This window comes from Schistocerca cancellata, chromosome 3 (assembly GCF_023864275.1).
Source record: "Schistocerca cancellata isolate TAMUIC-IGC-003103 chromosome 3, iqSchCanc2.1, whole genome shotgun sequence".
Lineage (NCBI taxonomy): Eukaryota > Metazoa > Arthropoda > Insecta > Orthoptera > Acrididae > Schistocerca > Schistocerca cancellata.
The window spans coordinates 73,202,815-73,215,181 of record NC_064628.1 but is presented as its reverse complement, the minus strand read 5'-3'; the positions used below and the strand labels follow the sequence as shown (position 1 = coordinate 73,215,181).

The 12,367-nt window shown below is 42.6% G+C and overlaps 1 protein-coding gene across 1 annotated transcript; it reads right to left on the bottom strand.

Annotated features, from left to right (window-relative positions):
* Positions 1–1,618: 1,618 nt before the first annotated feature.
* On the bottom strand, positions 1,619–6,931 carry LOC126176102 (cuticle protein 18.7-like). Its single transcript, XM_049923240.1, has 3 exons — positions 6,812–6,931; positions 1,958–2,350; positions 1,619–1,869 (listed from the first exon to the last, which is right to left on the bottom strand). Exons 1-3 carry the CDS (start codon positions 6,929–6,931, stop codon positions 1,687–1,689), a joined length of 696 nt encoding a protein of 231 aa, XP_049779197.1. The 3' UTR covers positions 1,619–1,686.
* Between the last annotated feature and the right edge of the window lie 5,436 nt (positions 6,932–12,367).

The following is a 12,367-nucleotide window of genomic DNA, read 5'->3' as shown; positions in this document are numbered from 1 at the left end:
TCCATTTCGCGAATCTTAGAAGACAGTATATCTGTTCACCTGCATCTATTCTTTTCAAGATACTGTGTGTAAGTAGGTTGTGATTCATTTGAGTGGTTTTCTACTGAAAAAGTGTTGATCCTGCGAGAAGGTTCTTATAGTAGTGACCGAGGTGGTGCAGTGCTAGAACGTAATCTTCCCTTCCACTTGGCTGCTACCCTCCAGTACTTTCACTGTCTTCAAGCTTAAAACATGCTCTAGTGCCCTACGACCGACGTTTCCAGTACTGGTCTGTCATTATTGACACCTGTTGCTTCATCCTCGACATAAAGATGGGTTTCCTACGCAGCACGAGGAATTCATCACATATATGACCCAAAGGGACTAATTCTATAGCGTATTCAATATAAAATCTACTAGGAATTTTATAGTGCTTGGTGCCCTCTTCACTTTGAGTATCCCCAATTGTTTTTCTGTATCGGAGATGCTTGTTTTAAAATGCTTACATTTATGAATGTGTGACAGTATGGTAGAATCCTCAAGTGAAAGAATAATAATTTCAGTTTGAGGCTACTGTCTTCAGTTCCAGTACAAGACTGACTCACCAGAGGTTCCATCGATGCTTTGGTTCCGTTCATTGGCTTTAGATATGACCAGAATTTCTAAGGCTTTTTTTGTTTCATTTTTCCTTGCGATCTGACTCTGTCGGTTACTATAAAGGGCATTTATAGTTGGATGTGTGAGTCGCCATCACGTTTCATGTGCCAGAATCCAACATTATCATTTTAGCGAGAACTGGATGAGGAGCAACGGCCTTGCTGCAGTGGATACACCGGTTCTCGTGAGATCGCCGAATTTAACCGCTGTCGGGCGTGGTCGGCACTTGGATGGGTGACCATCCAGGCCGCCATGCGCTGTTGCCATTTTTCGGGGTGCACTCAGCCTCGTGACACCAATTGAGGAGCTACTCGACCGAATAGAAGCGGCTTCAGTCGAGAATATCATCATAACGACTGGGAGAGCAGTGTGCAGACCCCAAGCCCCTCCTAGCCGCATCCTCCTCTGGGGATGACACGGCGGTCGGATGGTCCCGGTAGGCCACTCGTGGCCTGAAGGCGGAGTGAGAACTGGATGATCCTAGCATTCTTTTTATTTTACTTCATTTGTGATGTACATGCGCAGTCGTGTCAGCTCGTTCTATGTTTTACACCCTTCTGGTGCTATCCGTCTCTGTCTACTCGCCGGGTGCCACTTCGATCACCTCTTTGGTTGTAGTTTGTCGGAGCGGCTTGTTGACCACAATGATAGGCGGTCGGTCGCAGTCAGGGAGAGAGACACTAAAAAAATGTTCACCAGTTGAGTTACACCAGGGATATTTCCTTAGTGAGAGGAATGGAGTGGGATCCATTCAGGCTCACAATGTTTACTGAGTAATTACTTGAAAGAGATGTAACAGTTTCGAAGTCTGGAACCCCAACTACGGCTTGGAGACGAGTGTGATGATCCATTCTCTCCCCATATGTCGCTGCATGGCAGAAGAAGATGTGGCAGCCAGCGACATTGTGTGGTCCTTTGGCTTCGTCGTTGAGTTGACTATTTTACCTGTTCCTAATGCAAAGGGCAAATGAATAGGAAATGCTTTTCATAAAATTACAGTTTATTTACATGAGTAAAAGGTACATGACTGTCATTTGTAACAGTGATCCTCTAACCGAGGAGGGCGGCCTTGTACTGGAGGTGGGCGATGGCGTCAGCGTGGTGGATGGCGGGGATGCCGGCAGCGTACACGGCGGCGAGGGGCAGCCCAGATACGGGGTCTGCGGGGGTGGCGGCAGCCAGGGCTGCGGACTGAGCGTGGGCCACAGCGTGGGCGGCCTTAGCACTGGCCACCTGCAAAGGGAAGGTCATGTCAGCAACAATGTCATCTCACTGTAAGGTGTTGTGCAAACATTGCAGGAAATAGTGTGCTAGTATGCACCTCAGGAGTGTCCAGGGGTACACCGCCAGGTCCGATGACGATGTTGGCGGGTCCAGCGATGACGGGGGCGGCCACGGCGTAGCGAGAGGCGGCGATGACGGGGGCGGCGGCGATGGCGGGCACGCCCAGGGTGTTGCGGGCGGCCTCGGCGGCCTGGATGTTGAGGTGCGCCGCCTTGGCGACGGCCACGTGGGGCTCGTCGGCGGGCACGATGGAGGCCACGGGCACGCCCAGCGTGTTGCGCGCCGCCTCTGCCGCCTGCGTGGCCAGGTGCGCCGCCTTAGCCACGGCCACGTCGGGGGCGTCGGCGGGCACCGGGACGGCGGCGGGCACTCCCAGACCCAGGTAGCCGGGCTTGGCCAGGGCCACAGCCAGTACGGAGCTCAGGATCACCTGCAGGCAGCGTATGCATCAGACAGTGTGCTGAATGTTTACAATAGATACACCTGGATATTGAAACATGAACTCTGGAGGGCTGCTACTTTCTGAGAAATAATACTGTCAAAAAGTTCTGCTGTACGCGATGAAGAAGATTTTTTGTGGGAGAACTCTTAACAGCATCTGTTTGTATTTCTTTTGTCACGGTTTGTTCAAAATTTTTTCCAGGACAGTTCCAGGCATTAGCACTTACCATTCTACCGCTTGAGCCGTTACGCAGGGTCTGCCATCGTTAATCGGATTTGGCATGCTAATGTTTAAGGGTTGGCCGGATGCTCTTCCTGCCGCCACCCCATATCCCCCAGGACGGACTTAGTGTAGCCCAACTGTCTGCGTCGAGTGTAAGCCATGTTACAGGGGCGGAATAGGGGGACCAGCCCGCTATTCACCTAGCAGGACGTGGAAAACCGCCTAAAAACCACATCCTGGCTGGCCGGCACATTGGCCCTTGTCGTTAATCCGCCAGGTGGATTCGATCTGAGGACAGCGCGCCTACCCGAGTCCAGTAAGCATCGCGTTAGGGTTCTCGGCTACCCTAGCGGGTGCATTAACACTTACCATCTGTGGCCTATATCACACATAGTCAAAGGATATTAAAATGCATAATCTATTAATCTTCTACTGTAACCTGTATGTACATTTTCTGATCTATTGTTTTCATGTGTGGAACGAACTGCTATGAAGTGATTTGATTGTGTTTGTTATGGCTGGGAGATAGCCAGAATGACGTGCTATGAAATATCCATGGAAGTCAATAACGTGCATAGTCCATACACTTTGCAGCATGTTGTTGTGTGCAACAACATACAGCGTGTTTGAAAAAGAACTCCCTAGTTTTAATGTGTCCTAGTATCTGTACAAAGAGACATACGCTAGTCTAGTTTTTGGTGTTTGAGTCATCAACTCTCCAAGTTTGGTTCCCCTACAGTTGGCTGGTCTGCTTGATCCTCCAGACGAAAAAGGTGGTGTTTTTTCCCCTCTGTTCCCTCAGTTCAGTCCAGGTGTGCTTGCAGTTCAGTGCAGAGCAACCTAGCAACAATGTGTACTCCGCAACAGAAAGTGCAGTGTGTTATTTGGCTTGTAAAACTGAGTCAGCTATAACATTGCAATGTAATTTGAGACGTCAGTATGGTGGTGAACCACCTACAGCAAAAACTATCCGTCATTGGCTAAAGTCTTTTCAAGGAACCAGTAGTGTTTTAAAAGCCAAATTACCGGGTCGATCGAGAACTTCTGAAGATGTTGTTTCACAGATCTGTGTTTCATGTGTTCGGAGTCCAAAGAAATCATTGGCCAGACTTAGTCTGCAATTAGGAGTGCCTAAAGGTGTATGACTTCCGTAAAAGACTTAAGTTGCACGCCTACAAATTGCAACTGTTACATAGGCAGCGCTAGCCCAATACTTTGGTCACCACGAAGCCCAGACTTAACCCCCCCCCCCCCCCCCTGGAGATTACCTTTTGGGGCCACAAAAAAAAATGTTGTGTACAGTGAAAAATCAGACACATCAATCATTTACGGGAAAGAATCGTCGCGGCGGATAGGACAGTTACGTCTGAAATGTTGGTAAATATGTGGCGAGAAGTGGAATATCATCTCGACGTGTGCAGGGCAACAAATGGATCCCAGGTTGAAGTCTACTAACATTAAACAAAACTTGAAGAAATTCTCTTTCATGATATGTACTCATTGAAGTAATTTTTCATTAACTTCCCCATTAAATTTATACCTAACAGTAGTGAGATCTTTTTCAACACCCTTTACATTAAGCTGTACATACAAGCTTATATCTATAATAAGAGATGATGTATTTTATACTCATCGACTATATATGCTCTAGCCACAGATGAATGGTGGCTAATACCTAAATCCTGTGAAGTAAAAGTGATTGAATAAATAGAATTAATACAAGCAGCTTTATTTGATACATGTCAAAAAATTGCTTTCATCACATATTCAGAGCAGCACAGCACCCAAATTTAGAAGTATTATTCTATATTTCTATACCATAAATCACCAGAAGTAACTGTAAATTTGGTTTCTAGTTTTCTAATTTGAATAATGAAATACCCGCATATTGGCTCTGTGGCTAAAAGCATTAGAATCAACATCGACTATGGTGCAGTGACTCTAGAGTATGAATGCTGCCAGAGACAAACCAGCAGTTAGAGACACTGAAAGAAGAATGCCTAGAAAGAGTTTCCTGACTATGTGGGGACGATTTTTCTAAGTTGTAGGTGATATGAGAATATGAATTAATAAAGAAAACAAATTCCTGAAATAAGGCTGCAGGCATAATGAACTTTTGCGACTAACACTCCCTGAATAACTTAGTAAACATTTATGTATTACAGCATGCTTTGAATAGTGCTATCATTAAATCCAAAACATAAGACTGTTGAAAAAAAGTACAATGGCAACTTTCGCAACTCACACTCAACCTTGTTTCGTGAGTTCTGAATTTCAGATGTGATGATAGCACTAGTCCCGATAAATCCCGATATCCCGATAAATAAAAGTACGTTAAACGGTGTAGATAGTGTAATTCCCAAAAAATACAAAATTAAGGGACGCACACAAGAGTGATATCAAAGGACAACAGCAGTAGAAGGAGTGACAGGATGGCACCTACAGATTCATTATGTAATCATTAGCTCATTGAATTGTAAAAGTACGTTACTCAGGTAAAAGTTGAATGACCAATGCAACGGAAATTGAAACCCAAGTAAGAGAAGTTATGAATTAAAGAAAACACTATTGGAAGATATAGTGGGGGAGGAATGGAAACATTTTTAAGAAGGCTTTGAACTGGAGAACGTATTATGAAAGTTACATCAGTAAACATGAAGATCTGAACTACAGAGCACATCTTTCTGAAGTCTGTGAATTATATCCGTCGCGTTCACACTGAAAAGGGACGTGCACACAGCGCATCAGCAGAGAAACAGCTGAGGGTCACTGCTAACGTGTTGTTGTACTGTACTGTATAACGTGTATCATTTACGTTCTTACAGTGCTACACTCGAACCAGAGAAGTTCAGAAAAGACCTCCTAACAAATTATATTGGAGCTTATCAGCGCTATTATTCTCCATTACCCTTCCTTTACTTTTGTTGATGTTCATCTTGTATCTTCTTTTCAAGGCACTATACACACCGTTCACTGGCGCGCCAAGATAATGAATTTCTTAGAATTATTGTGTCATCGGCAGAGTTTAAGGTTCCTTTTTCTCTCCCGGAACTTCAATTACTTATCTGGTAGTGCCTTTGGTTTCCTTTACTGTTTGCTCAGTGCATAAATAGCATGTATAATACAGTACAACGCTGTCTACTTTGCTTCTCAACTACCGCCGACATTTCATCTTCTTAGACACTTGGATATGCAATCTGATTTCTGTAAAAGTTGCGAATAACTTTTTGCTCCCTTTATTTTATCTCGGATAACTTCAAAATTCTAAAGGGTTGTCGAAAACTTTCTCCGAATCTATAAATGCTAGGAACGAAGATCTTCATGTCAATCACTTTCGTAATATAATGGCTGATGTGAGTATGCCCGATGTGATCCAAAAGTTCAACAAAATCTAAAATTTCTTTCTTCTACTAATCATTCCTTTGTTGAGTAGACAATTAGCATTTTATAACAACGACTTATTAGACTTGGTACTGCTCTTATCTGTCTGCGAATTCTTTCTGTGGTGCAGAGAATATTCTATTCTTCTTCAAGTATGAGTGTGCTAACTGAATTCCATCAGTGCAATTACGACCACTTTTTTATATCCCTAAGTTGCGTTATGATTATTCACATAGTTATGAGCTGAGAAGCTATCATTCTTTCTTAAGCGTTAAAAAAAGATGTGTTATTTTCCGTGATAAATTTTGCCGTCCTGATACAGTATTAGTGAGAAAGAAGACACTTTTCATTCACTGTCCATAGCTTATTTACACACAGGGGAAATGTTTTGTTAGTATCTTGTCTGTAAACGGCAACAGAAAACTTTGAAACGTTGTTACAGAATGTCACTTTCAGGCAGCAATTTACTTGAGATCTGTTCATCAATTAAACTCGCGGAGAAAGGCTCCATTATTCTGCGAATTATTTATTGCAAGTGCAACTGACTATGCAACTATGAAGGTCGTTTGATTGGATGTAAAATATAGAAATATTCGCGTAGAAACATTCTCCGAACTGGAAGCCGATTTGTGGTTCGTGGCTGATTCAATGAACATTCTACGTCAAGTTTTCTTTGAGTTCGGTTCTTTTCTATGACAGAACTACAAATGTACTGTCGTGTGAATAGACTTGATGATAGTGTATTGTAATGCCGGTAGACGAGGCAGGCGTGCCGTGCTTTCTGTCGGGTGACCCCTGGCCCCTGGGCTTCAGCGTCCCCGCCACTGTGCGCTGTCGGCTACTCACCAGGACCTTCATGTCTTCTGCGGCTGCTGCTTCGGACTGAACTGTTCCTGCCCAGTGTGTGGCTGGCCAGCGGCTTATATAGCGCGGGCCGGCCTCGTCTTCCCCGCCACATCCGACCATACGGCGTGCTCCAAGAACGCCTTGTCTTCTGCGATGGGCGGTGCCCGCCAAACCCGCAACACATTGCCCCTCCTTCCTCCTCCTTATCGTGCACCACTTTTCTGTTTCGTCTTGCTTAATTTTCGTCGAGTGTTGTACTTTATCAAAAATGGATTGCTATCCATCGTGAAGCTTTATGTAGTTGTCATCGATGTCGCTCGATACACAATGTAATACAATAATTTGAAATTAATGGGTCCTGTACATATACGTGTAGACTCCATGAATAAACGTTTGCGAAAATAAGGTTATGATATTCGCACCCACATCGCATAAGCAAATGCATATCCATATGCATAAGCCAATCTGCATCTGTAAGTCTATAATTTTTACCTGCATCTGTGGATACTGAAATTTTGTGAATCACTAATGAAGAATTACAGGAAGTGTGGAGTGGCATGAACAGAGTAAGGAGTACAGATGTAACTAGTTTGGCAGTGAACTGAAGAAAGACGAAAGTAATGAGGAGTAGCAAACATGAGGTTAGCAGTTAGTATATAAAAATTGGAGACTTCAAGCTAGACGAAGTTAAGGAAGTCCGTTTAATTTTCTAACTTTAAGAAATGAGAAGGAGTGATCTACTTTACTTAATAAGAAACTTTCTATATTGATGATCCACCTTAGACGGCGTATGTGGTACAAGCCACCATATACGCCGTCTAAGGTAGATCATCAATATTATTGGAACAACTCACCATATATGCCGTATAAGGTAGATCATCAATATTTAATGGAAGATGTCAAGCTAACGTAATCGGATGTGATAATATATATATAGTGATTTTGAAGACTTTAAAAATCACGTGGGAGTGCTACATAACCGGACATGGTCATGTGCACAACGTGACTTTTGATTGTAAATGTTTTTCTCCTGACAAAACTTTCGTAATGTGCTAAATTTTATCCATTAATGAGATAACTTGGCATGAGGTTCCAGCTCACAATGAACACGTTTTGTAACAAAAATGTTTGAAGTCCATTAGATGACAACCAACTTTGTCGAAACCGATTGTCGAAAAAAGAAGTACTTAGGCTAAATTGGCTACAGAACGTTTGTTCTTGGGGAATTCTGTTACGTAGCCACCAAAATAACACATGAAAGACGGAGTAAGAACATAAAACCCAGCTTAGCACAGGGAAAGAGGGCATTCCTGGGCAACAGAAGTCTGCTAATATCAAATATCGGCCTTGATCTAAGGAAGAAATTTCGGAGAATGTCCGTATGGTGCACAGAATTGTTAAATTATGAATTATGGATTGTGGGGAAACCAGAAAGGAAGAGAATCGTAGAGTCTGAGACGTGGGGCTTTAGAAGGACGCTGGTCTATTAGAGAAGGAATCAAGACGTTCTCCACACAGTCGTTGAAGGAAGGAAGATAGGAGAAAGACTGTCAAGAAGAAGAAGAAGGAACGGGACATATGAGGATTATTAAGTCTTCAAGAAATACTTCCCTACAAGTAGTAGCTGTAGACGTTAAAAACTGCAGGGAAAGAACAGAGAGTGGAATATATCCAGCTAATTCGACAGGACTTCAAAAAATAAGTCAGACATGCCATCCCATGCTAAGATCATTGCGCAACAGTACTGGTGCCTTGTCAGAAGAGTGGACATGTTCTGGTCTCCTTGCAGACACATCTCTGTTACGGTGCGGATAATAGGTACATCAGACTGTGGGAGAGAAATGGCGTGGCAAATGGAAACGAACTCCAAAGTTGAAGTACGCGGGACATTACGATTCTTGTGGCAAAAACGTCTAAACGGCACACAGATTCATCGTAAAATTCTGGCAGTGTAGTGTCCAGCCGTAAGGAAATGGTGCCAAAAATTTGACAAACGCTCACAGATGTGGGATGACGCTAATCGGGAAGGAAGGCCATTAACGCTGACTGCACACAATCGAGGGACTTATTCGCAGCAATCGCAGATTTTACAACGATGTTGCCGAGCGGTTTTAGGTGCTACAGTCTGGAACCGCGCGACCGCTACTGTCGCAGGTTCGAATCCTGCCTCGGGCATGGGTGTGTGTGATGTCCTTAGGTTAGTTAGGTTTAAGTAGTTCTAAGTTTTAGGGGACTGATGACCTCATAAGTTAAGTCCCATAGTGCTCAGAGCATTTTGAACCATTACGATGATTGTTAGTACTTCCGGACCGTTGTTTAGAGACTTGGTGACCATATTGAAAAATAACGTCTTGTACCTTAGTCACTTTGACACATAGTGCAGCATTCAATATTTCCTCGACCTGTCGCGATAATGTATAACTTTTTAAGTACCTCCTTATTGAAAGTGTAGGGTATAAATCTTACTCTTAGATGAAGAGGTTTCAACAAGAGAAAAATTAGTACCGGGCAGCATCGAACCAGTAAGAAGAATGGTGCATAAACAAATACCACTTTAAGCCAGTTCGATAATATGAACCTCTAATGGAAGCTGTCAGGACAGCAAGGGACTTGGAAGAACAGTTGAACGGAATGGACAGTGTCTTGAAAGGAGGGTATAAGATGAACATAAACAAAAGCAAAACGAGGATAATGGAATGTAGACGAATTAAGTCGGGTGATGCTGAGGAAATTAGATTTTGCTATTTGGGGAGCAAAATAACTGATGATGGTCGAAGTAGAGAGGATATAAAATGTAGACTGGCAATGGCAAGGAAAGCGTTTCTGAAGAAGAAAAATTTTTTAACTTTGAGTATAGATTTAAATGTCAGGAAGTCGTTTCTTAAAGTATTTGTATGGAGTGTAGCCCAGTATGGAAGTGAAACGTGGACGATAAATAGTTTAGACAAGAAGAGAATAGAAGCTTTCGAAATGTGGTGCTACAGAAGAATGCTGAAGATTAGATGGGTAGATCACATAACTAATGAGGAGGTATTGAATAGAATTGGGGAGAAGAGGAGCTTGTGGCACAACTTGACTAGAAGAAGGGATCGGTTGGTAGGACATGTTCTGAGACATCGAGGGATCACCAATTTAATATTGGAGGGCAGCGTGGAGGGTAAAAATCGTAGAGGGAGACCAAGAGATGAATACACTAAGCAGATTCAGAAGGATGTAGGCTGCAGTAGGTACTGGGAGACGAAGGAGGACAGAGTAGCATAGAGAGCTGCAGCAAACCAGTCTCAGGACTGAAGACCACAACAACAACAATAACAACAATGGAAGCACAGCACCCTGCTTCAATCTATGTCTGCTGAAGTCTGATTTCATAATTTACTGTCTATAAAACAGACGATTGTCGATAAAGTAGACAATTGCCGATCGCGAACAGATTTTAATAGAACACACCTTTTCATAATATTGATACTTTTCGTGTGCTGAGTTTTCTGAAGTAATTGCTGAACTTTCCTCAACGTTCCTGATAAACATTTCCACAACATTGAGAAGTTAATGAAAGCATGTTACAAGTTGTGACATCTTCCATATTCTTAAATATATATCACATTTTTCGTTTATAAAATGTTCGTTAATTCCCCGCAATACTAAGTCACGGTAACAGGCCACACTGCTCAGTGTATTAAACTGTTCATTCTGAACTTAAACTGTTATGATGAGGTACGCAGGGACATTAAGTGATTTTGTATTAAATATATCTTCTATTGTATGTAACACACAAACAGCAGACGGTCCGCGAAGCGAAGATTCCAGTGGATGGAGTATCCTAGAACTGCCTCCGTCTCACTTTGTGGCAGCTTTCGATAATTTCGTAATGGTTGTCGTCATATGGAAGTTTGGGCCAGCTGTGAAGCGTGCTCGGATAGCGTAATGGTAAGGCGACCGCTCGTGATATGGGGGAAACCCCCGTTAGAGTCCCGATCTGGTACAAAATTTTGTTGTCGTCGTTCCATTATACAGCTGATGATTGTCGATATCTGCATACATCTCTTGTATTTCATAACAGCTGTAGTCGTGGCAGTTCATTTCCAAAGGAACATTGGATCGTACTTCTAAACAAGGCAGGCACTGTAATAGAGAATAATAATTATTGTCACTGACCGCATGCAAGTGAAATAGACGAAAAACGTAATACTGATACCGTGAGATAAATTTTAAGCACAACGTAACTACTGTTGCAGACAACGACTGATATCGGAAGCTTTTACTTCGGTCATCGAAATCCTTTAAGACCTCTACCCATATCCTACCAAGCGTTCCTGTCAGAGTATACATGATTTCCCCCCTTCTTTTCGTTTCATGGTCAGTACACCAGGAAAATGTCAGTACGTAATCATACAAATACGATTTTCTTTACTCACACTGTCGTTGTGTTTACCAGTAAATTTGTTGAAGGGTATAACGCAGTGGTTTACATGAGCCATCTAAAGTTAGCATAAATTCAAAAAATGCTCTATGTGGTAGAGACATCACAAAAGTGCAAAACAGCATAGCGAAAATAAAATGTTTAAACACAGTTACGGAAAGAGAACTTATTTTCTAACACAAATTTATTGGAAATAAGTAAATCATCGGTCTGTTTGGAAAATTGCAGACAATTTCCATAAAGAGACTCCAAATATCAATTATCCGCAGACGGAAATAGAGTATGTTAAACCATGTAGAGGGTGTTACACCATGTAGTGTGTCACACTGTGTAATTTGTAACACCTTGACGGAATGGTACAGAACTAATATTCCAGTATTTCCGTCCTGTGGTGTACGTCGTTTCAAATTTTTCTCGTTAAGCGACGTTATTTTCAGTAGAGAAAAAGCGATTCTTACACATGAAGAACTGTAGTTAGTGGATGTGTCTAACTCCTTTGATACATGGTTCAAATGGCTCTGAGCACTATGGGACTTAACTTCTAAGGTCATCAGTCCCGTAGAACTTAGAACTACTTAAACCTAACTAACCTAAGGATATCACACACACCCATGCCCGAGGCAGGATTCGAACTTGCGACCGTAGCGGTCACGCGGTTCCAGACTGTAGCGCCTTTAACCGCTTGGCCACACCGGCTGGATTTGATAATGGACTATATGGATGCTATATATGTTTTAGACTACGCGTGATGCTTAACGTCGCTATACAAGGTGTATGATCGTAACAGATAATAAATTTCTTTTATATCCGCCAATTATCATATAAATTTTGGTCGTTACACTATCGGCTTCGGTCAGCAAAGACCATCTTTAGATCTGCAGTAAAACATAGGAAATGAAATACAACTAGAGGACTGCCTGCATCTTAAAACAATATAATGTGTCATAAAGAAAAAGTATTACTCTTATGGATGTGGAACGTGCGCTTAAAATATGGCGCGACGTGTTTGTTCATAATATCTCCTAGTATAACAAAGCCACAGTGTCACTGTCACAAAATATTTACAAAATCACATCTATTTAAAATATGGTGGAGGCTAGGCAACATTGCCGGCTGAGTCATACTGTCGATAGCGC